Source organism: Falco naumanni, chromosome 11 (assembly GCF_017639655.2).
Source record: "Falco naumanni isolate bFalNau1 chromosome 11, bFalNau1.pat, whole genome shotgun sequence".
NCBI classification, from domain to species: Eukaryota; Metazoa; Chordata; class Aves; order Falconiformes; family Falconidae; genus Falco; species Falco naumanni.
The window spans coordinates 13,260,605-13,286,291 of record NC_054064.1 but is presented as its reverse complement, the minus strand read 5'-3'; the positions used below and the strand labels follow the sequence as shown (position 1 = coordinate 13,286,291).

General features: G+C 37.2%; 1 protein-coding gene across 5 annotated transcripts in view; it reads right to left on the bottom strand.

Annotated features, from left to right (window-relative positions):
• Positions 1–25,687, bottom strand: part of COL11A1 (collagen type XI alpha 1 chain) — a 160,741-nt gene that overhangs the window by 72,680 nt on the left and 62,374 nt on the right. For all 5 annotated transcript variants that reach the window (XM_040610990.1, XM_040610993.1, XM_040610992.1 and 2 more), the window contains 17 exons: positions 24,176–24,250; positions 21,940–22,023; positions 21,632–21,688; positions 17,587–17,640; positions 16,133–16,186; positions 15,964–16,017; positions 15,330–15,383; positions 12,178–12,231; positions 12,020–12,064; positions 10,652–10,705; positions 10,519–10,563; positions 10,024–10,077; positions 9,512–9,556; positions 8,111–8,164; positions 4,874–4,918; positions 3,410–3,463; positions 3,288–3,332 (listed from right to left, as the gene is read on the bottom strand). In XM_040610990.1, coding sequence (XP_040466924.1) covers positions 3,288–3,332; positions 3,410–3,463; positions 4,874–4,918; positions 8,111–8,164; positions 9,512–9,556; positions 10,024–10,077; positions 10,519–10,563; positions 10,652–10,705; positions 12,020–12,064; positions 12,178–12,231; positions 15,330–15,383; positions 15,964–16,017; positions 16,133–16,186; positions 17,587–17,640; positions 21,632–21,688; positions 21,940–22,023; positions 24,176–24,250 — 927 coding nt within the window. The remainder of the gene's footprint in view (positions 1–3,287; positions 3,333–3,409; positions 3,464–4,873; positions 4,919–8,110; positions 8,165–9,511; positions 9,557–10,023; positions 10,078–10,518; positions 10,564–10,651; positions 10,706–12,019; positions 12,065–12,177; positions 12,232–15,329; positions 15,384–15,963; positions 16,018–16,132; positions 16,187–17,586; positions 17,641–21,631; positions 21,689–21,939; positions 22,024–24,175; positions 24,251–25,687) is intronic.

The window sequence follows — 25,687 nt, the reverse complement described above, 5'->3', positions numbered from 1 at the left end:
ACAAATTTTAGTAATAAAAAAGATTCTTTTTCTCTGCAGATAGCATAAAAAAATGCATTCACTACAGATTAAAATAATTTGCATAGATAAAGGGAGTGTTTCAGACACCAGAAAACCGAATATGGCTATTGTTATTTTAAAGTATATCCATGCACTATACAAATTTATTTTTTAGTTTGAAATTTCCTAATAACAGCTGTTTAAAGCTGTTAAAAATCTGTTTAAAAATAGAGAAAATAGAATTCTTGTTTTATTATGAATTATTTTGCAAAGTGCTTTCTTAACTCCTAAGCTTTTCTTGATTATCACTCCTCTTAACAAGGTTATCCATTCAATTCACTAAAAAATTGCCAGCAAATTATTCAGTGTTATTCTTTTTGATAGCAGAGCCTCCTTTTAATTAATTTTTATTTTAAACCAGTGTCTTAACAGTATCATGAAACGAATAAAGCAGTTAGCTGGTTGTGACATCTTAATAATAAGAGACATTTATTAATGCTCATAACCTAAAATAATTAGTAGTCATCCCTACACAGCAGTTCAATGTCTGGCACTATGGAGCCCTGCCTACTTTCGTTGGCTGATGTGACTGAGAGAAAGTAGAAAACCCAATGGACATTGAGACTGAATCCATATACAGTGGCAAAACAGGTGCACATTATTGTTATTCCTACTGAAAATTACTTCTTTGCTGTCTAGTAAATTCTGATAGGGAATTTACTTCAAGCATTTTAAGAGATCTTCATGCTGAAGTACAAGCAGACAGTACTCAGACAAGTTTCATTTATGCCTGTATGAGTGAGATGAGATACAATCTCCAGAGTTGTTCAGTGGAGTCATTCATATTTTGCTCTAGCAGAACTGATCAGCTCTTGGTTCCCTTTTTCTTAGACTAACTCATCATACAACTACTGTTCCAATATCCAGACAACAGTGATTATTGACTGCATTTTTTATCTGATGCTTAGTTATATCCTGGGAACAAAGGTCATTGTGATGAATATGCACATAGTAAAATATTTTACTATGATGCTGTTAGGTTTTTACATGCTGCAGTAATATTGCTGACATAGAATCTGAGTAATATTTGAATTGTCAATAAAGGCAGGAAAAAGTGATATGGTACTCTACGTTAATAAAAATTAAAAAATCAACAAAACCCCAAAAACCACAAGAGAAGCTTTCTATTTCATCCTCACTTTGAAAAAAGAAATTTGCATTTTGTAATCATGGGGCCACAAAAGCTTCATCTTCTCCCTGATCAGCAACCGAGACACACTGCAAGGCTAAAGTCATTGTGACTGTTCAGAAGTAGTCATACATGTATGCAACAAATAACTTTAGAAAGAGTGATAGAAATAGATTTGCTAGTAGAGCAGCCCAAAATTGGTGAGAAGACATCAAAACTAAAAAATCAAACAAGCAAGCAAATATAGTTTCTTAGTAGTATGTGTTCATGTAACAAAAAGATGAGGTAACCCATCATCATTCATTTAAAAAAACATTCTAAAAGCAGTTTTCCAATGCTTTTTAGATGCTGAAACAAAATTTTATATGGTCATCTTATGTTGCATAAAATGAAATTTCAAGGTGGTCTTTCTTAAAATTTAAAGAGAGGTTAAACAGGTAGAGTGCAGAATACATGAAAAAAGTTTTAGTTTTAAAAGTTGTGGCTATGGACAGTAGTAATTATATGAGAACACTTTGCAACGTATCGACAAAGACTGGCCAATTATTGACCAAATGGCTGACATATGAACTGAAACCATTCTTCAGCTTTCCCAGTAAGGTTCCAGCTATTGAGATGATCAAGAGGTTGATTGTATTTCATGTAGGAGGAGAGAGCTAACTTCCCTATTTCCTCTTCTGGGGTTAACAAAAAAAATAAAATAGCTAAAGAGTTCTAGTCACATTTACTGGTCAGTACAGAGATGTACCTCCTCTGATATCCCTGGGACCGTTATAGAGACTTTCCCAATGATCAGTTCATTTGCTTCTGCCTTTACAGTGCTTTTTCCCATGTAATGATATCTGCATAGTTTCAGTAAAGAAGGCCTGTGTAAGAGACCTTAAAAGCACTGAAAAATCTGCGAAATACCTTTGTGTGACCTTCTGAGGTATTCATTAGAGTTCAGTGTCCTACTGCAACCGTGAGATCAATTTTTAGAAAAACAGAAATATTGTGGAGATTATGCTTATCAGTATTGATTGATACACATGCATATATAAACACATATATTACGCTTATTTATATGCGAGTCCTGTATTTTGTCTTAGCTGGGTATTAATTACTCAATAAGGCACAAGAAAAAAGCTGGGATTTTTTAACTGTCTAGTCTCCACAGGTATTATTTTGCAGCTTAGATTTAATGAGCAACTCTAAAACGAGTATGCAGATTAGGCAAACTGTGGTTTAGGAGAGTCTGAAAATGTACAGCAGCTCTTGGCATCTGAGCCTAAAAGACAGATCTCTAGTGCTGAAATAACAGCTTTTTGGCAAGACAGAGTCTTCTGCTTTAGAAATATCTATAAATATACACAGAGTAGCTACCAGAGCCACAAGGCTGAATTTGCCTGTGTGGTCAGGAGGTATGACTGATGGTGTTTGTTATCTGTCTCTCATTCTGAGTGCTGAGGACAGTGGGAATTTAAACCAATACTGACTGCAGTTTCAGCCACTGTGGATCATCAGAAGTTGGTACAGATCACAGTAGATGGTGTTTGCTCTAGTAAGAGCTCTATGTGCAGGTATCAGGGGGACGTAAAAGCTTTCTTTATGTTCATATATATGCATCTGACTGGGACTGTCCATCACTGGCAAAGCCAAAGATCTGGGACAAAAATGCCTGGAACTTAGGCAGCCATTGGAAGATGTACATAAAAATTACAAAATCTAAACCACAGCTGTATCAAAACATAAAATAACAGTATCATCACCACAAATCTCTCTGATGGACAAGCTTCTCAGTATCCACTACAGTTATTTATTAAGAAGAGAGGGGATGTCTCTCTATTTAAGAGCACCTTAGGGAGAAGTTACTTAAACTGGTGCAAAGATGACCCAAACCCATTCTAACGACTGAAGGTTTTCTATTCACTTTGTACCAGTATAAATGTGGTCACTGATTTATGAATTGGGCTTGGAATGTCCTTAGGGTAAGGCAAAAATAAACTCACTGCTGCAAGAGAAAACACACTGCAGTGAAGGAGACAGAAGATGTTCAGTGAAGGAGACAGAAGACATTGCAGTGAAAGAAGGGAAACGAATTAAATACAGACGGATTTACCTTTTCACCTTTGGATCCCTTGAGACCACGGACACCATCAGCTCCCTAAAGAAAGAATATAATTACCCACATGCTTATATTCAAAACGGGGTGGGGGGAAGAATCTAGTAATTAAATCTTACCTTTACACCACGAGGACCTGGATAGCCAATTGGACCCTGAGGACCTGGAGGCCCCTAAAATATATTGGAGTAAAGAACCTTTGTTTGTACAGTACTTGGTTAGCATGCAGTTCTCTTCTGAGTGCAATCCTTGTTCTTTCACTATAATGCAGCAGTCTTGTGCGAGACATCAAAATAATACTGGGCTGCCTGCCACTAAGAAAAGTCATGGTATCACAAAGCACCCTTCAATGTCGCTATAAAATTATTCATAGAATTATGAACTTGGTTCTACTTGTATATTTGGGAAACATTTATCCACAATACAAATTATCTGTAACAATGGTAATTGGAAAGTTAACAGACAAACAAACAAAAACAAACAAAAAGCTGCCAATTAGAAACCAGTGGTGTCTTAATGGAGAAAATTATGATGATGACAAGTCAAAAGAAGAGATCAAAATAATGATAATAATAAAAATCATGGTCTTTGAAAAAAGAGATTTCAAACCCGAAAACTAAAAGGCTTATGGTGCTAACAATACTGACTGGTGTCTGGACATTGTTGTACAGTTTGCTGAGCATTTCAAAGATGCTTAACTTTGATACTATGCAATCTGATGGCAGTGCCTAAAGAAACTGAGTTTTGTAAACATTGAAGCAAGGAAGTCTGGAAACATACCTATCTGTGTTTGATAGTGAGCTGTTTTGTTGATTATCCGATGTCTGAGATGGACAGATAACAAAATCTTTCCCTAACGGGGCCATTGATAAAATCTTTTCCCCCTTTCCAACTGTGTCTTTTCATAAAAACTTTAGATTGTTAACATCTCTGAGAATTTTTTTTTACAAAATCTGGCTGAAATTGATCAATAAATTCAGAAGACATAAGGAACAAATGGTCACACACCTGTACTTTCAAAACATAAATGCTCTGTGCGAGTTTTATTTTCTTAAGAAGTCAGGATAAAATCTACAAGCCTTTAACAGGTAACAACACTCTGGAAAAATAGTAATATGCTGGTGAAATCAGTACTGCAACTGAAAGTGATTTCAGGTGCTATAAAGGGTGCTATTCTGGATAAATAAGGGTCAATATTGAGCAAGCAGAACACTTTAAAGAGCCCCAAGACCCTTCAGTGCTTCATAAAGAAGTAAGAAATTCCTTTTCACTGCCACTGACTTGAAGGTGACCTAACACATGCAATTTATATGCATGCATTTGTAAATTTTAAGAAGTGGGGTTCTGAAGAACCCTAGTGGTACTCTATATAGCAGAATTATAAACTCAAACTATTTGCAAGTTATTTATATGAGTTGTATGCAACTTTTATTGACTGCACACAGATGCTTTGGATGTGTCATGCGTTTTCTATTACCTTCCTAAACAGTTCCTGGAGTGTAACAAATGTGTCACAAAGCTGAGAAACTGCCAAAGGTTTTCTGGAAAGCTATGTAAATAAATGAAAAATTTTTAAAACTCACCAATGCACCTTTATCTCCAGATTGACCCTCTTTGCCAGGATGACCCTGATTTAAGAGAAATTTGTCTGATTTGGAAAATACTCATTTTTCAGTAGTGACATTTTATTATAAAGACACAATTACTTAAACACTTGAATTTCAGGTCACTAATCACCATTCTTCTGTATTAGAACATACACACACAACATTTTGAGGAAAGATTTTCTTTTCAATACTGATTTGATTTACATAAAAAAGGAAAAGCTGGACAATAGCTATATTAATGTTTTCAGGAATATCCTGATCACCCCTTCTGTTTAATTAATGCTTCAGCAGTAAGAGGTTTTTAATGCAAGACACTCTCAAATTTGATTTTGAAACAGCAGGGTGATTAATATTACAGCATGAAGACTTCCCTAAAATTATTTAAAAGATTATGAAATTAATTGCAGAAGCCACCAGAAAGCTCATATAGTTTTAACATTCTATGTCTTTGTTTTAAACTGTGATTAACTTTAAAAACAAAATACGTTTATGTCTTAGTCTTTGTTCTATATCACTGATGTTAATATTGCAGTGCTCAAAACATTAACTGATCCATTGTTTTTCTTGCTTATAAAATTTACACTAAAATGCTGCAAAATTTAAAGGTAATTTAATGAAACTAAAGGTTAACAGATTATTGTTTATGAGTCAGTCAAGAAACTTTTTCTGTTTACGTTCATCAATCTTATTACAGGAGCATAGTAAATCTCTAGCTTTGCCAAGCATGTAGTCCCACACAACATGTAGCCTGTTACTAAATCCATTCATTTTTGGTGTCAGTGACATCCCAAAATGTTTCCAGTGCATCAAATATGACATGACTTTGATGCAGCTGTTAATCTTACATGACAAACCCCTGGTGCTTATATTCAGGTTTCTGGCCTTGGAAAACAGTTTAAAATATGTTCTTTATTAAAAGAATGTTTAAAATTAAAAGTATTTGATACTTGCTTAGCAGTTATTGTTAATTTTCTTTTAAAGAATTTGTCTTACTAATATTGAATATTTGTTATTTGTTTTTTAAAATGTAGCTATCTTAGTTGTTTAACCCTGAACTCTCAGAATATGCTTTCTTATGCACAAAATTTTAAATCTCCATGCAATATCAGAGGTCTCTATATCATTAAATGTTGCTATTAAAAAGCATGTTTGTATCCCTTTAGATTTGCATTAATTCCAGTATTATTAACAATGTCCTGCCTTCGAAATAGGACATTGGGAAATGAAATAGCTAGCAAGAATTTTCCTGATCTGAAAAAATGCTCTTGAGCTTCCCACCTGAACTTCACACAGATATCGCAGGAGCAGCTACAAAACTCACTGCAATTGGGATCGTACTGCTCATTGCCTTCAATCACTAGTGTAATTCTATGGCTGCAAATAGGTCACATCAATTAGAATAGATTTAGTTTAACCTGCCTCTCCTGCCCTTCCTCTGAACAAACTTACCTGTGCATGGAGATAATTTTGGGTAGGTGTACTTGGTTTGGCTGGGATGGAGTTAATTTTCTTTATAGCAGCCCATATGGTGCTGTGTTCTGGATTTGTGAATAAAACTGTGTCAATAACACACCAGTGTTTTGGTTATGGCTGAACAGTGCTTGTACAGCATGGAGGATTTCTCTTTATCCCATTCTAACCCCTCAGTGAGCTGGTGGAGGGTGAGCAAGAAGCTGGGAGGGGACATAGCTGGGAAAGCTGTCCCAAATTGACCAGAGGGATATTCTATACCATACAATGTCATACTCAGCAATAAAAGCTCAGAGAAAGGAGAGGACATTGATAGTTATGGTGCTTGTCTTCCCAAGTAACCCTTATGTGTGCCTGCATAAGCGTAAGCAATCTGCCTGCAGGTTGGAAGTAGCGAATGAATTCCTTATTTTGCTTTGCTTGTGTGCGTAGCTTTGCTCCTCTTATTAAGCTGTTGTTATCACAACTGATGAGTTTTCTTGCTTTTGATCTTCTGATTCTCTCCCCCATCCTGCTGTGGGAGGAGTGAGAGAGTGACTGCATGGGTACTTAGCTGCTGACTGGGGTCAACCCCACCACAGTAGGCATGTGTATCAGGTACAGACCTGTGCCGACCCCCAATCATCTCCTACAGCATTTCCCCCCTGCTTTTAAGTTTAAGAAGATGCAGACTTTAAAACGATGCTTATGTTTGGAAACTAATATTGTTCCCAGCATGCAGAAAAGGATAAGGGGGAAAGTTCAAATGCTTAGACAATGATTCAAGATGCAGACTTCCAGCTGGACTATCACTTCATATTTAACATTCTCCATGAAAATAGTACTTTGGTGGGTAAAGGAGGTTGTGAGAGCCCTGGGTACAGTTCTGTATACAGTTCCATATAATATAGGCATCTATGCAGTGAAACCCTTGCAGTCAGTTCTGTTGTTCTTAACCTTGCAAAACCATGCTGAAAGTCAGGTTTAAAAAATGCAGATTTAATCTAAAAGATAAAAGGTAAGGAAAAATGGCATGGGGAGGAGAGACATGGTCTGAGAAGCCACACTGACTGTCTAATGGCTCATGGTTGTATAAGATGATGGTTTTGGTGCAAGGAAACTAGTGTATATACATGTCATTATGAACAATCATTCCATTTAAGTTTAATTCCTGAACTGTAAGCAATGCTACTCAGGTGGTTACACTCTGTTCATGTAAGTGAATGCATCCTCAGAGCTAGGCTGAATTCCTTAGCGATCACAAGATTCTAAAGTTTGGCTTAGGTCTGTCCCAGTGCAGACAATGAAAGAAGAAGCCCAAACATGTAATACGCACCTTAGGTCAGGAAGCAAAGAAAGATCTAGTCTGTTATATATTTCCTGAGAGAACAAGTGGTGAGCATTTTTACAGATGATTTGCTTTGCCATACTGACATAGTAGGACTACAGTGAAAGAGTATCTGTCCCTTTGTGTGTCAGTTAGGTTATTTACACATCCCTGCAGATGTTTCAGATGCATTTCATTGTCTGGGAACACATTTTAAAAGCCCACAGCCATTTTTAGCAGCTGCTTCAAAATTGTAATTCTCTTAGTTTTAACAGCTCAAATGATACAGGGGTTTTAGATGGATTTTATAATGTTGCCAACTAGGACTACCAGTGCTTTTACTCTCCATTTTCTTTTTACAACACAGATATCCAGAAATATTTATTACTTGGTAAAAGTATGTAAACATTCAAGGAATGAAATATTTGGTTACTTACAGGAGGCCCATCGGAACCAGGAAGGCCAGGAAGGCCAGGCTTGCCTTGGGGTCCCTAAATGCAGTAACAGAGACACATCTTAAGAACAATAGCAAACATTCTATCATTTTCTAGCATGATGGAGGATCATCCTTGCTGAGGACTGGTATGCCCTAAGCCAGAAAACCACCTTAAATCTTTTTAGTTTTTTAAAACAACTGGTGAACCCATCCCAGGTGTGGAGTAGCTATAAGAAAAATAATAATAATTAAAAAACAGGAAAGAAAAAGGAGAAAAACTGCCACCTATATCCCATACATTTGACTCTAAGAGCTAAGGATATAAAATACAGCTATACCTAAATCCCTTTATATGGATATCACAAAAATACAGCAAAACTAAATACAATCATACTAGATACTATCATACAATATATAGGCACAAAGCCAGTTCTTACAATCTTTAGCCAATACAAGTCACCCATATTTTTCACTGAGATGCTTGCCTGAGAACAAGCTTCAGGAATTACCCTATGAACATGCACACACACACAAGGTAGGGAAAAATTCTCCAGTGTACAAAATGTAACTATTATTTAGAATTTCATGTGAAAGATACCAACAAGAACAAGAGGTAAAGAGTACATGTTACAGATCTCCAGTATTCATAGCTGAAATGCATGGTACATCCTTGTGAAAGCTTCTGGAATCCGTATACTCTGGCCCTAGCCCAATTTTTAGAGTAATATTTCTTATGCATACAGGCAGGTAAAACGCACATATATTGTTTCCTAAAATCTTCAATTTCTCCTAACGTATACACTAAACAGTGAAGAGGAGTGAAATCAATGAAGAATCAATAAAGCAGGAGTTCAGCAAAAATTGGAGAAAAGTAAAGTTAGAGTAATTTCAATAGTGACATTTTTGAAATTAACAGAAGACATGGTTAAAGCCACAAGAACACATACAAACAGATCAGGAAAAAACCACCAAATGACACTACAGTATGGCAACTACACTGCAGGGTTTTGTCAAAATACAGTCCTTGAAAAAAAGAGAACAGATTCAGACTTTAGGTAAAATTTTGTTGTAAGAAAAGAGATAAATAAAAATAATTTTCACAACTTGCTATGAAATTAATTAACATACAAGTACACAACGTTTAATATTGTAGATGGGATTCTGAAGCTCATAACAGAAAATCAATCCAAAATAAAGGGAGGAAATTATAATTGTGAAAAAGCATGTATGAGAGGAAAGCCAGGCCTCCACTGTTTTTTCATTTACTTGATGATTTCAGGAAGATCTGCTAATTTTTAGGTCTTAGGTTACTATTCTGTAAAACATAGCAAAGACCTTAAGTACATAAGCAAGGTGGTTGCACAGAACAGACTGAAATAACAAGAATAACGCTGTAACTTACTTTTTCACCAGGAGGTCCAATAGGACCTTGTGGACCAGGAAGCCCCTATATTAAAAAGAAACCAGTGTGAGAAACTAGGGAGAACAATATACATACATTCACCCTACTAAAGGTCCCTCATTAATCTGTTTAAACACACTGGCAAATATAAGTGGCCTTTTTTTTCCCCTTATGAGTAAGATCAGGAGTTTTGTGTGAGCCTTTTGCACAAGCCACTATTCTGGCAGTAGGTCTGTAACAAGATCCTATTCAGAACCCTCCTCCAGGTGTGGCCGTTCCTGCTGCATTCCAGGAACGCTGAATAAGTCATTTTTCTCCTGAATGAAAAATCCCTCTGAAAGCTTACTTGAAAACTCTGCTCCCACTGCCCTCGGCACATTTGCAGCATTATTTATACAATCCTTGAAGCTTTATCAGTTTTGTACATGAAAAGCTAATGTTTTACTAATTTCCATTTATTAAACATTTGCTGCACATTACATAGTATTTCTTGAGAGCTATTTTACACTTACTTGTGGGCCTGGAATGCCTTGCTGACCAGGAGGTCCTGGTTCCCCTTGAGGACCCTGCCACACAAAAAAATACCAGGGCATTAGGTTTGCATTTCTGCAGTACAGATCTTCATTGTCAGGACTAAAAGGAATACAAACTCATCTTTGTTTGTCCCTCTTTAAAGTCTGCCATCGACTTCCTATCCAGTATGACATTTTTCCATGCTATTGAATATCATGGCCTTTTCTTTAATAGAGAGTAACAGCCCACACATAGCACCCAAGTACTGGAGTCCACGGTGCTAAAGGAGACTTGAGAGAAAGCATGGTTTGGCCTTTTTGCTGAAGACTAACTAATAGAAAGCTTCTCTTTTCTATGTAAAATCATCACGAGTCTGATTATATTGACAGAAAAGTTTAATTAAATGGAAGGGATGGCATAGTAGAAGGGACAAGAAAATGCAGAAAGGATTCTTAGAATCCACTCCCTTTTCAATTCCCAGCTTACTTACTCACCATGTTTCCTTTTGGGCCTGAAGGTCCATCAACACCTGCAATGCCCTACAGCAAACAATATAAACATGAGCAACTTTCAAGGGACTTCCATTTTTCTTCTGGAAATTGCAAATACAAACCAGTTCATACGTACAGGTTGGCCAGGGGGACCAGGTGTACCTCTGGGGCCCAGTAATCCCCGTGGACCCTGTAAGAAAAGAAACACTTATCAACATCTGCATGACTTTTTCTGAACAGGAAAGCCCAGGAGAAGGACTGGGCAAGGAGTCGGAAGGATGAGGGGAAGGCAGCATGGGGGTCGAGGGAGAAAGAAAGGAAGAAAGGATAGATCCTCCTGAGGGCCACCATATGTTTGAACAGGATGCCAGTGGAAGGCCGAGCTTTGATTTAGCTGCTGTATGGTCATTTCAGAGAGAGGCAATAACTATTTATGTTTCCTGGTGCAGAACACTGGCACAGCATCTTCCACTAAAGCTTCAGCTGTGTCTTGGCCTGAAGGTCTGACCTGAATAGTAGCATACATGTTTGTATTCCTGTCTTTAGAAAACACGGTGCTCTGTCATACTCTATCCTATTATTCTAAGTGTGTAACAGTGCTTTTAACTTTAGTAAAAATCCAATAAATAATTAAAAATTACTAATATTTTTATTATAATACATGCAAGGCATTCTGGAAACCAAAATCAGAATTGTTCTTCTCATCCCTAAAAAATTCCGCAAAAGACCAAGGGCTATTCTCCTAAATAAGGTGAGCAAGATTTGGTCTATAACATGATCTTTTGGATTACACTATGTAAATGAACATCAGCTTTCATCATTTGTGTCATCATTCATGTCATGCTGCTAAAGTAGGCAGGGCTGAGTCTCCAGCCTCCTCGTGTATGATATAGCCACAAATCACTAACACTGACTCTGTAGCGACTTCTTTCTACTTTGAGAGTAGGCAGCAGTATATCATACATTTTAGGTAAAATTCCTCTTTCTGAGGCTTGATTTCTTGCCTGCAATGCAGAACTCTGCTCTGCAGTGACAGCACTTGCAGAATTCCAACTGACAGCAGTGGAAATTCTGTATGTGAAACAAGTGTAAAAATACACAATGAAGCACAGTAGTGTGAAAAAAAGAGAAGAAGCCAGGCCTCGTTTTCTAATAAATAGATGTTTGGAAAGCATTTTCATAGCAACAGAGACTTGGTTATATTCTCATGTATCAAGGACTGCAGTGACTGATTCTATACAATAGGATAAGAAATACCCTTTGTGATTATGGAATTTGTGTATACTTGGCTGGATATATCCCTGACTTAATGTTAATCCTGTAAGTAATGTTTTACCCCTAACAAAACTGTTCATTTTTTTACTTTTCAGCCAGAATCAGTATTCAATATATACACACACAGTGTAATTTTTATACCTGTAATTCAGAACAGTTCAGTAAAAAGGAAAAAATCTGAGAGTGATTTTTGTTTGTAACAGAAACAGAGTAAGAAAGCATTGCTTACAGCTTCACCTGGGAGACCTCTTGGTCCAACTTCCCCATCTTCTCCCTGTTTTTGTACAAAAGGAATAAAAGCTTTAGGAAAAAAAAAGAACGTGTCATGACTGTATTTCCATTACATGCAGATTCACTCTAGATTTTACTGTGTAAATAGCAACTTACTCTGGATCCATCTTCACCAGGTAAGCCAGGAGGTCCCTGTGGGCCACGGTCTCCCTGTAGGACAAGGAACGTCATTAAAGTAATACATCTGTTGCTTGAAGCAATAATAGATGGAAAGGGAAATGAAAACAAATGTTTTAGCTGAAGTCTGATGTGTCAAAACAAGTCTTGACACAATGATACAAATCTGTAGGTTACAGTACTCAGTAAAGTCTTTTATTACATTAGTATAAAAACAAATTAACATTATTGGAACAATGAACTATTTGTGTTTGTAAAATTTCATTCCATAACTATTCTTGGCCCCAGAACATACACAAATTACTGCTACAAAAGGCAGTTACCCACATTTTCCTTTGTCTCAACAGCATGTTCCCCTTCCCCCTACGCAATGTATTACTGCAAGTAAAATAAGGCATGTGTACATGGGTCAGAAGTTAATATACCGATTGCTGGGCCCTGTAACATACACGGTGAAGTTCACTAACCACCTTTCAGAACCACACACCCTGACACCAGTCACTGAGAGCCTTGGGACTGATTTGTCTGAGGCTTTGGAAGGCAGCCAGACTTCCACACTTCCCCTCAGAGGTTAGGGCTTTTCAAGTCTATATGCAGAGCCTCAGTCGATTCTGGACCATATTTTTAGGATTTATTTTTCTTTCCCCATTTCTAAAGAGGACTAGTGTGCTACACAGCTCAAACACCACTGACTGACCTCTTTCTGGGCAGTGGGTTTTTAGACTGTGACTTCCTTCTGGCATTGGACAACAACCAAGTATTCATGCTGTTTTCCTTAATTTTATCAGTGCTGTGGATCCTAGCAGATATAAATGGAGTCACTTTTCAGTAGCTCTATTCTTTACTCTTTTAAAACTTCCTAGGGAATGTTAGGTAACTTGCTGTCATACCCCAGAGCTATCTAATATTAGGGATGTCCAGATTTTATTCTACTGCCTTTCTGTCCTCTATAACTTGGAGTTGCCATGGAAGAGAAAATGAAATTCTATGAACTGCACTTTCATACCTGTAAGACAAATCAATACATCGGTTTCTATATTTTGCTAAGTTTTGGAACTACTCAACATGATCTGCTGGTAAAGGATGAGTTTTTCTATATGCTAAATGACACTCCTGAAAGATGACATAGGACATGTGATCTGTGCTCTGGCTTCCAATTAATATCCAGGTGAAGGTTGACTTAACTTCCTATTATTATCAGCATTCTCAGTTCTTTTAATTCTTTCCTGCAAGCTTTCTGTTAAAGGCTGAATTTCATTTTCCTTAGACCTTTTCATTTAGTATATAACGCCTTGCTTTTATACTGGAGAAGGGTTATACATATTGTAAATCAAAAGTTCAAAGTCATAGATACTGATGTTAAAAGGAATATTACACCATATGGTCTAATCTGCCCAACATTGGAAGTCAGAGAATATCATCCAGTAACTCCTGTCTGACAACTTGTGTTTGACAGAGGCATAACCTCAGACAGACAAACACCTAATTTGGAACTCAGTTCAAATATGACTAATTCTGAAAGTAGTCCTAAAACTTCTACTCCAAAGTTATGGGTTTTCAACATCAATTCTCTTACAGTTGAAACATAGCTACAGCAGAAAAAGTGGTTTTCTTGTCGTTCTTTCTGTGCTCTTTATTGCAACCCAAAGAGAACCAAATACTTGCATTATATGCTGTCAGTATATATGCACCCGAACAGCTACAGCTATCTGATCTGGCTTGGAGTGGAGGTGCTTTCAGAAAGATCATAGTTTGAACTTTTACAGGAGATTTCCTAGAAACACGAGGATGCTGTGATTTTTAAATACTGAAATAAAGAAACTATGACAAGAAGTAATTATTTTCATTAGTATTCTGCAAATTTCAAACCAAACTTATTCTTCTATTTTAGTGGGTTTTTAAAAAATTGTTTAGGAAATGTAAAAAAACAGATTTTCAAGAAAAAAATTGTTTATGACATGGAAGGTCCCAGACAGGCAATTCTAGTATCCCAGGTTGGAAAGCAGACACACTCCCTGATTTGTGATTTGATTTCTGCTCAGACTTCAAAGTGTGAAGTAGTGGCAAAGAGCTTAATGTCTATCCCCCTCTGGTGGTCACCTGCTGATCAAGCTGGATTTCAATTATGTCATGCGCTGATTGCTTTGCGCTCCTTAAGTAAAAGGGGATAATGAAAGATGATCAAGACATTTCTGTACGACACTAGAAGTTATTTTCCCATTGCAAACAGAACTCAAAAGAGTATCCTTAGATGCTATTATAAAGGACTACGTTATGGGCCAGTAGCCAACACAGTTGAGATTTTCTGGGAAGTGCAGCAACTGTGCTAACCCATTGAATGGTGACAGCTATAATTCCTTGGTCACCAAGCTTTAGCACATACGGGAATAGTTCTGTTGACATTCCCACTCACTTTCTTCTACAGTGTATTGCATTTACCAGGACAACAGTAAGGGAGGTGCATTCAGTAGAATATGCTGTTACTAGCATCTGTGTTAGGAGTATATTTTAAAGCAGAAATACCCTGCTGTGATTATTTCTACTCATTATAGGGAAAGATACAGTCTCATCCTATAGATTGGTATGACATAAGGAGCAAGTACATTAGTTGTTTTAAATATTACTTCAAGTTTTCCTAACTTATCTGACCTGACTCTGGTCTTTTAAGCTGCAGCTGTTGGAATGAGCCACACTAAACAATTCAGTTTGCAATTCAAATATATAAATGCACTTTTTGAGCAAGCTTCTCAGAAGGTTAAAATTTGTCACGCTCCTGATATAGAATCTTCATGCTGATTTCCTTTTCCTGTTACTATTTCCTTTAACAATCACTTTAAATCCAACAGGCAAATTCCTTAACTAAGAATTAAAGCAAAACCTAGCTGAAGTTGTGATCTGATTTCAGAAAATATATTGAAACCATTAACATATATATGAATTGTTGTCTATTCATTAATACTGCTAAAACTTTTAATGATGAATACATTACCTGACAATATAGATATTATTCTGAAAAGCTGACATTCTGTTTTAACTTTCCCCATAGTCCTTAGTGATATTCTTAATGAATACTGCATTATTTCTGTGACAGTATCAATTTGTTATTGTATAAATATATATGTTTTTCTTACCCTGTTACCTTTGTCACCAGGGAGGCCAGGAAGACCATCAAATCCTCTGTCACCCTAGGAAAGAAGAAATCACAGCTTTAATAAATTACTATTACATTCTGTATTACTCTGAATATGCCTTCCCTCTATAAGTTAACTTCTACCCTTGGTTATACGTACACTTTTGTTATTGAATGAAACACATGGAAAGGAGCACATAGATCAAACTCACAAAATTTGCTTCTATGTGTTAAAGCAAGAGAAGATGCCATACCATTTCACTGCACTGTAATTATGGTATTTATAAAAAGAAGTCCAATCGCAATGAAAAGCTTGATTGTAGCTGCACTTCACAATTGCAAAATTGATTTTACTATTACTGATACTCTGCAACTAGAAACTGATTCAGAGGGTAGGAATCATGCCCCAAGAATCAAGTTACTTCAGGGTCAAACTGCTAGCTGTTACCATTAATTACCATATTTTAAACGGATGATTCATTTGCAGCTCTTGCATCTGACCCAGATATCTGAAACCTCAGTATTTTCACTTGAGAGAAGAATTTAGGGTTGGCCTGGAAGAAACTGTGGTACCTACATAAAATCTATCCAGCCCACACCAAGACTGAAATAAAGCCTCAAGTCTCATTATTTACCTTTGCACCAGGTTCTCCTGGCATTCCTCTGGCACCATCGGCTCCAGGACGTCCCTGCAAAAACCCAGAGGGGCAAACATTTGAAAATGCAGTGGAATCCGTTAATATTTGAATATATTTAAATAAAAACTATTTACCCAGAGCAGGATTTATCCATACAACTACCTACCCTTTTGCCAGCCTTTCCACTTGGACCAGGGGCACCTTGAACACCACGGGGACCCTGAGTGTAAAAAGTGTAATTCTTAAGATCAACTTCAGTCAGCAAAAAGCTAGTTAAACATCTTACCTCAGAAACAAGGTAAGATTTTACACATGCAAAGCTGCAATTTTTTTTTGCAGGAAATATATTCTCATTTCCAAACTCCCATTAGTTTTAATAGAACACAGGCATCCAAACTGGCCTTAGCACGACCAATGTGAACACTAGTTTTCATGAGATGGCACTATACACAGCATAATTTGTCCTTTTAACATACAAGCTTACATTCTTCTCATGGTTTTGAAAATCTCAGTGCTGTGGTTTGAAAACCCTTCTTCCTCTCACGCCAAAATTACTTTAGTCACATAATAATTATTTGTTGAAAACTAGAGAGTGCTTATTTCAGATCCCTAACTCATACACAAACATGAGTTGAACTGCTGAACAGCTCACATTCTGTCTTAGCTTTACACAGCACAGTTTTAACTACAGGGAGACCAAATTACCCCAGACTGAAAAACCTAATTCTACTTTTCAAACACATGTAACTTTCACCAATGACTGTGTGGGCTTATGTTTCTGTGGAAGCTTTCTCATCTCTCATCCAAATGCAATGGTAAGGACTGAAAACAGCAATGGTAAGGACTAACCATCCAAAAATCCTGAATAGGAAGATAAAAAATACTAAAAATGCAAGGAAGCAAACTGGAAGACTGGCTCTTCAAAGCACTTTTTTTGCTTAATTGTTTTATTTTTCTTCTGCAAATATCCATGTGGAGTTTTAAGACAGGCACTAAATAATGTAGAATGTAGAAATTCCATGGTACCACTTGAGATCTGGCAAAATCATTGTTACAGAGACTCCTAGCATAATCTCTATAAGAACCCCCTATTTTATGCTTAAACTGAAAGATTTCAATGTGTTTCAGTGCTCTTTAACATCACTGCACAGGAGCTGATATAACGGTAAGGTAAGTAAAGCACGCACTGATTCCTAAAGACTTATTCTTGCTATGTTATGTGTTCCTTGAAAATACCCTGTTAAATTACCAACTGAATTCAACCTCTCACACCTTACAGGATCACAGCCCAAGGTCATACAATTGCAGACTTGACATATGATTATTTAACAGCGAAGACTCTAAAGTGACAGTATTAAAACAGGTTTTCAATTGAGGACACTCTACATATGATAATTGCTCTTTTTGTGTATATATATACATTAAAACATATATAAAAATATAAAGATTGTTACTTTCATATTTCAAAATGAACAATCAAGCTATTGCATTTAATTAGGATAGTATTGTAAAGGCTATTTTTCTTCAATTTAATGTGGAAAGCCTCTCATTGATTTCTTCTAAGTGGTATGAATGCATTTTCTTAAACATGCTCAAACATAACAGGCAATATTGTTGTACCTGGGGACCTGGTTCACCACTTTCACCCTTAGCACCAGCTGCTCCAGGTCCACCCTTGACGAAAAAAGCAAAATAAATTGTTTAAATAGACAAATAAACTTGTTGAATTAGTAAGTTACTTTCAATTTCTATACATTACAGGGAGAAAAAAACAATCCCCTATTCATTAGGAGGTGTGAATTGACTATTTGAATCTGCAATATACACTGATAAATCATTGTCCAGACACTGGGCCTAACTGCACCAAAAATCTTTCTATCACAAAGAAAATGCCCATTGATTTGAATGGGATCAAATGTAACCCTTTGTTCTACATTAATATTTGGGAGCTAAATATGAGCACAGGAAGAATGTAAGTAACACAAAGAGAAGTGCATCTGCTGTAGGGAAGGCAAGAAAAATGAAAGCTACTTCTTTTTTACCTTTATCTATTTCTGTGTTGTACAGAAAATAGAACTGAGTCTCAAAGTTCAATCCAAAAATCACTATAGTCAATGAAAAATATCCTGTCTAATCTCGTCATGAACTTCACTGATGTTTTAATGAAGGTCTTTCTGCATCTGGTGCTGAAGTAGTGGAAAATCTATATAACTGCACCTCTTTGCTATCATTAAATGATACAGATTTTCAGAGTAAGTTTTACTCACAAACAGACCTAAACCAGATCTTCATCCAGAGTAAGATGCTACACATGGAATTTAGGGCAGAACTAGTCAAAGGAAGTTTGTGTTTTCTTTATAGTGGTCTCACAAAAATAGACAAAATGAAACAAAAAATCTCAACATGCTCACATAGAATACAGGCACCAAGAAGGAACATACCGGAGTTTACTGTTACAGGCAAAATATTTTTTTGCATTTCTGACCTATGAAACAGGTCATAACTAAACTGTGTATTTAATATGAAACAAATATTGCAGACCTTGGAAAATTGATAATCCTTCTATATTCATAGCGACGACTCAAAGAAAGAAGCTGTCTCATGGCTTGCCTTAGTGCTGAGTCTAGCATCCTGGAGTGGAATGATTCCCACTGACCTTGCAGGTATTGAATCAAGTCCTAAGCAAACTGAAAATCAGATCCTGAGCTGGTACTGGCAGTGAAGAAAACAGTGGCTTTGGTAGGTGGTGACTGTCTGTTTGGGTTTCACGGATGTAAGCTCTGCTTTTAATTAATATAATTGATTAATATTTCTAGGTAGAAATTTTGTATGCTATGTTAATTAAGCAGGTGAACTCCAGACTCGGTTGAAGTCAGACTTGGGCTTTGACACTGCTATGCTTAAGACTTCTAATAACTGATATGTCTCCAAATGTATTTTATTGGCTACTAAATTATTTTACAAAACACAGTTCAGGTTGAGTAAAATCTCCAACTATTTCATTCTTAAAATAATCTGGGCACATAAATAATTCACAGACCAAAAATCTGTGCTTCTGGAACTGTAGGCCAAAAAGGTTGCCAGATCAAAGAGTTGGATTTCTAGAGCCTCCTGGTGGCTTAGAAGCAAAACAACCATTATTATTATCTGTTGAACTCTCCGTGAAGGTCTTTAAAACATGAAAGTATGAGGCCAGCTTTATACTTCAGTTAAAGGTACACAATTCACTGTCAATATTATACCAGTCTTTACAAATTAATTCCTTGCTTACAGCAGTTCTGAATTTATTTTTTCTGTATAGTCTGAATGTTATCCTGCAGGTCTCTTGATCTAAATACACTGTTGGAAATAGTGTACTAGTTTGTTAAATAGACCCCACATATTTGACTGCTTGTAGGTATTGCATACCTAATCGTGATTAATCAGGAGTATGTGAGCCAAATTCTCTGCTTGGTAGCAACTATTTACTTTGGAATAGTTCCTCTAGAAAAGAATTGTTCTTGTATAAGTCCGCTTAAAAATTCAAGTCCAGTGATTTCAGTTTCTGGGGACCAAGTGAGATTCTGGTGGCATATTTACCTAAAAACTACCAGAAAACAGCAAATTTCACTTAGATAAGCAGACTGCATTCATGAGACTGGCCAGTTTGGAGTACAGCATAATCTGTAACAGATTTTTTTATGCTATATGAAGATGAGGCAGAGCACTAACAAGCCAACAGAGATATCATGTAGCTTTCAAGAGTCACTGAAGAAAATGTTAAATTGCTAGGATCGTGGAAGAACATGATCCAGAATATTCCTTATGCTCACTAAAATATTTCTCCAAGGTACATAATTATCTTATTAACAAAGAAAACCCAGGGAGGCATAAAAGGGGTCACGGGAAGAAATAGCAGCAAGAGCCACTTAGGCAACCTTTAGTTGCATTGTGCTGCAATAATTACACACAAAGAGATGGACAGTAACCTGGCCAGTATTTTCTGTTGTTAATGGTAGGATGCTATACTCATGTTCATCTGCGTGCATCTCCCACTTTCAAACTAACAGACACTGTACATTAATGACGGTGAGAATAAGAGGGGAAAAAGAGGAGGCTGGAAAGGGAGAACTAAATTGTTAGTGTTCCGCTATGGGCTTTTGCTGAAGCATCATATTAAAGAAGGAAAGAAGTGCAAAAGAAGGGAAAGGAATCATATTTTTTATACTGTGGTCTCACCACTTCTAAGTTATGACCAAATCTTCACAGCTGGGATGAGTAGAAGGAAACTACTTTGGAAAAAAATGCTATTGCATTCTGAGGCAAGGAGAAAACGAGGTGGCCTCCAGCACCTTCTATTGCTTCTTCTATGTATGCTGTTACAGTTGTGAGTGGCATATCTCTGCAGTCACTTTTTCCAACCAACAGGAACTTGCTTCATCCTTTTCTCTTGGTTACCCAGCAATCGCTTGTTTTCATTTCTCATTTCTCCATAGCACAATTTTATTCTTGTCTGTGTTTTGCAACTAGATGCTTGTCTAATCCAATGAAAGACGCTAATGTCACTCTGTGTCCATCACCATAATGACAATATTTAAAAAAAAATTACAGCAGACAAAAATCAACATTTAAGAGGCCAAATATTTGCCAGCCTAGCTGTGCTATCACAGTAGACAAAGTTTCCAAATTAAGTGGATCTTTCAAATATACATGGTGTACTAACTGTAGAAGTGAATTTCACTATACATCAGAGGATAAATAAAATCATCTGGGAGAAAGTTAGAAAAGACTAGTCTTCTACAAAGCTTATGATCTTGGCTTCAGCATTTGTTTTTATTTCATAGTACAGATGCTTTATAATAGTTTTTTGAAAGATGGTAAATGCTAAATTATGCCATTTAGTGGACTATTGAGTCTGAAAAGTATTCATTACCTAAAAGAGGAAATTGCAATTGCCAGATTTATCAGGTGGTTCTGGCTTGCTGAGCTTCCTACCTGGTTTTATTCTTTCCTTGAGAGTATCGTCTTTTTAAAGTGTTTGTAGAGATTACAGAGGCAAACCTATTTGTGATCAAAAAGTTGTTTTGCATGTTAGCGTCAAAAGCTGTTGTGTTCCACGTACAGACTTTGTACAGATATTGAGCTTTTTCAACATCCACAGGGCCATTTTCCAAATTGTTTGGTATTAGCAGTCAAGCCAAATTCAGGACTGAAGTAAAAAAGTACAATTCTTTTAGAAACCTGCATGGCTTTTATTGGTTTATAGGAATGACTCTTAAGAACTTTCCAGATTCAGCTTAAATAGTGAACCAAGGTAATTCTACACACTCTTGCTTTAATATCTCCTCTGTTGAGTTTCCTATTTATCAAAAGAAATTTTATAATTATTATTACAGTGATGACTGAATGTAAAGGTGTACGTAATTATTTATGTAAAAGTATTAGGTAGTTTTGTAAGTCTACCAGTGTGCTCTACCAAAACATGCAAAAATCTACAATAAAAACTGATTTAGTACTCAGGCTGCATTGTAGACCTTGAATAAGAATAAAAACTGTGGTTTTAATTATATCAGTATCTTTTCAAATAAAGTAAGTATAAATACAGAGGTGTAAGCAAGGCCAGAATGAGATCTGTGGACTTGAGTTACTGTGTGCTTAAGACTGTGCCGCTGCTTCCTTTACGTACCACAGGACCTGGTCTTCCAGTGAGCCCCATGGGACCAGGGGGACCTCTCATAGCAATCTGAGAAAACATAGAACAGAACAACAGATATCAAGAAAAAGGTGCCAGCCAGCATAAAAATTCTATATTAATACATTTTCATAATCAATTAATGAATATCCCCCCACATTGACTCAGTTGTCAATAAGGATAACTACTGTGATGAGATGATGCTTAGAGCTCTTTACTTCACATCCTGCATGACATAAAATGGAAATTTTTTTTGAGCTGTACCCTAGTGGCAGTTTTATTTGGAGGCTTTTTGTGCTCACCCTAGCTTGCTGTAGAATAGCTTGTGCTTGAGCCTCCTGAGCTGAGATTGTTGGGCCCTTCTCACCATCTCCACCAAAGCGGAACTGCAAGTATCAAAACAAGAAAAAGATTCAGAATTTATCAAATTAAACCCATATTTGTTATTTGCTGCAACTGTGTAAACCACTTGAAAGACACAGGGTCTCATTCTTTAGTTCATTCCACTGACTTCAGAAGACTGCTGCATTGAGGCTGCTGGATCCAGCGTGAATATTAAGTCATGGTAAGTTTAGAAGCCAAGTGCAAATCTTACCTTCTAGGAGCAAATATTTTCTTAATTTCCTAAGATTTTGGCTTTCATTTTGTTTACTTGTTTGTTTGTTTCAAAATGAGGCCAAAATGGACTCTAATTATCTGCACAACCCCATTAAAAACATGTATCAAGACTAATGAATTCTCTGTAAATTGGTAGCTACCCACAGAAAAATACCATTCAATTTAAGAAAGACTTCAATTTGAAAAGTGTTTGGTATCTAAAATGAAACAGTTTCGTGTCATCTCTGACAATTTCAAAATAAATTACAGAATAAAATTTAAGTACTCATGCCTGCACTGCTGGACTTTTATTCCTCATGAAACTGCTCACAGAAGCTTCCCAGTGTTGCAGAGACACTAAGCTGCAACAAGAAGTATGGCTTTCTAAAGGTATGGCATAGGCCTGGATATCAGGGCCATGAATCTTTCATTGCCCTCAACAGTTTGTCCAGTTTGCCTACAACCAGAGTTGGCATGGTAACTGAGGTCTCTCTCCTGCAGTCATATTATTATCAGAATGGAAGAAATTTTTTGGAAAGTGATGGAAAACTTGCTGCTTTAAGCCCCACAAATAAGCACCTGACTTCTCTAAAATGAGAAGAGAACTACCAAGCTTTCTGTCATTTGAAAGGAGGCCAGGTGCTTTGTGGGGATCCACATAATGGGAATCAACTACATTTTTCAAAATATTTTTCCAAGCAAAAATACCTAAAAGAAAAAGAAAAGAAAAGAAGTCTGGATGGTGGTTAAAATACTAGGCTAGAATCTGGGAGACCTGAAGCCAATTTACTACTTCTTGAGAAATTTCTGGTTTGACTTTGTAAATCTCTTGTGGTGAGACTCATTAACATCTAAAAATAAAGCTTGTGAGATTTTTCAAAGTGACTGATAGGTTAAGTATTAGTCCACATGTACTAACTTTAATGGAACAAACTGATAAAAGACAAATTTTCCTCTGCTGGCACAGCAATCACAGATGGAAGAATGATTTGGGAATAATTTCCCCGAGGAGTAGTGGCATTTTTCCATCAACTAATTATTGGTAAGCAAATATTTCTGTTATACAGCCAGCTGTGATAATAGAATTTGGTGCAAGGACGAGGTCAAAAAAATTAGCTTATTTTCTTAAACGTCCATTGATCATTTCATAAATAGAAAAGAAACCACAAAATCATCCTTTCCTTATAGATACTGACAGAGCCCTGCCTCCTGTATCAAAACTGCAGCAACTACAGTTCTGATATTTTTTTACTTAGTTTGCTTTACTTAGCAAAAATTCTGCCCCTTCATTTACAGTTGTTTTATCAATTCTCTAGGATGGTAGTACTCATCAGATATTTCATATACACTTAGGAATAATGAATTCCATGCACATAGTACTTTTCACACCACAAAGCTGCAAGATACTTTAACAGCTTTGGGCTTATTTCTCCACCTGCTAAAACAGATGGTGTTTTGCTTTGACTCCAGTGGGAGCAGAGCTGGCTACGTGCATATATTTCTATTCAAAGGATGCACTGACTCTTCAAAGAGGACACTGAAGTCCATTTTTTAGCATGAAATGCTTAAAATTATCCATGTCAAAGAGACTTGAAAGCACACATTTCTGTTGGGAATACATGGTCTCTGTGCAACAGCAAACTCCTTGTTTAGGACACATAATAGGAAATAATAGTTACAGTTGAAAATATAAGGAGGATTTCAGAGTGTAATACATTCCTGTAGGTTCCAATCTGGCAATCATGCAGGAGCTAAAGTGTATGTTTGTTTGAAGAAAAAAAAGGTACCATATGATATTATATGCTTACACCATACAAGAAACTCCGTATCATCTCTCATTCCAAAGACAAAATCAGATGAAAAAAGAGAACATCTATACATTTCTTGAAATAAACTTCCTCTTTTGAAGGCTGGCTACCCTGTAATCATAATACAACTTACCGGCAACATTAACATGGTACCTGGGGGACCTGCTAAACCATCAGCACCAGGGAGACCTGGGCGACCAGGTGGACCCTAAGAGAATGAAGGCATGAGAACAAAAGCATAGTTATATAAGCCAAACCTTTTAAATCACTCACACACACTTACAGCTGTATTTATGACACACTTATGGAACCATACAATCAAAAAAGCATAGGATGGTTTGGGTTAGAAGGGACCTTAGAGATCATCTAGTTCCAACCCCCCTGCCATGGGCAGGGACACCTTCCACTAGACCAGGTTGCTCTAAGCCCCATCCAGCCTGGCCTTGAGCACTGCCAGGGATGGGGCATCCACAGCTTCTCTGGGCAACCTGTGCCAGTGCCTCACCACCCTTGTAGTGAAGAATTTCTTCCTAATATCTAATCTAAATCTACCCTCTTTCAGTTTAAAGCCATTACCCCTTATCACTTCTTGCCCTTGAATGAAGTTCCTCTCCATCTTTCTTGTAGGGCCCCTTTAGGCACTGGAAGGCTGCTATAAGGTCTCCCTGGAGCCCTCTCTTCTCTAGGCTGAACAACCCATCTCTCTCAGCTTGTCTTCATAGGAGAGGTTCTCCAGCCTTCTGACCCTCTTTGTGGCTCTCCTCTGGCCCTGCTCCAGGGGCCCCAGAGCTGAACACAGTACTCCAGGTAGGGTCTCACAAGAGCAAAGTAGAGAGGAAGAATCAACTCCCTTTCCCTGCTGCTCACACTTCTTTTGATGCAGCCCAGGACATGGTTGGCTTTCAGGGCTGCAAGCGCACACTGCTGGGTCATGTTGAGCTTCTTGTCAACCAGCACCCCAAAGTCTTTCTCCTCAGGGCTGCTCTCAATCCATTCTTCACCTAGCCTGTATTTGTGCTTGGGATAGCCCTGATCCACATGCAGGACTCTGCACTTGGCCTTGTTGAACTTCATGAGGTTTGCACAGGCCCGCCTCTCAAGTCTGTCAAAGTCCCTCTAGATGGCACCCCTTCCCTCCAGCGTTTCAACTGCACTGCACAGCTTGGTGTTGTCAGCAAACTTGCTGAAAGTGCACTTGATCCCACTGTCCATGTCATTGACAAAGATGTTAAACAGCAGTAGTCCCAGTACTGACCCAAGGAACACCACTTGCCACTGATCTCCACTTGGACATTGAGTCATTGACCACAACTCTTTGAGTGCAACCATCCTACCGATTTCTTATCCACCAAGTGGTCCATCTATCAGATCCATGCCTCTCTAATTCAGAGACAAGGATGTCATACGGAACAGTGTCAAATGCTTCGCACAAGTCCAGAGAGATGACTTGGAGGTTTGATATTCTTTTTGCAAATGATTTGGGAATGTTATTCATGATTAGTGAGGTAATTAAAGAAATGAGTTTGGAGAAGACATTCAGCAATAAAGAAGAAAGCTATTCCCTTTAACTATTTTATGTACAAATTATATTTAAAACAGGAATATAGAGTACCTAATTACAGAGGCTTTGCTCATGATATCAGAG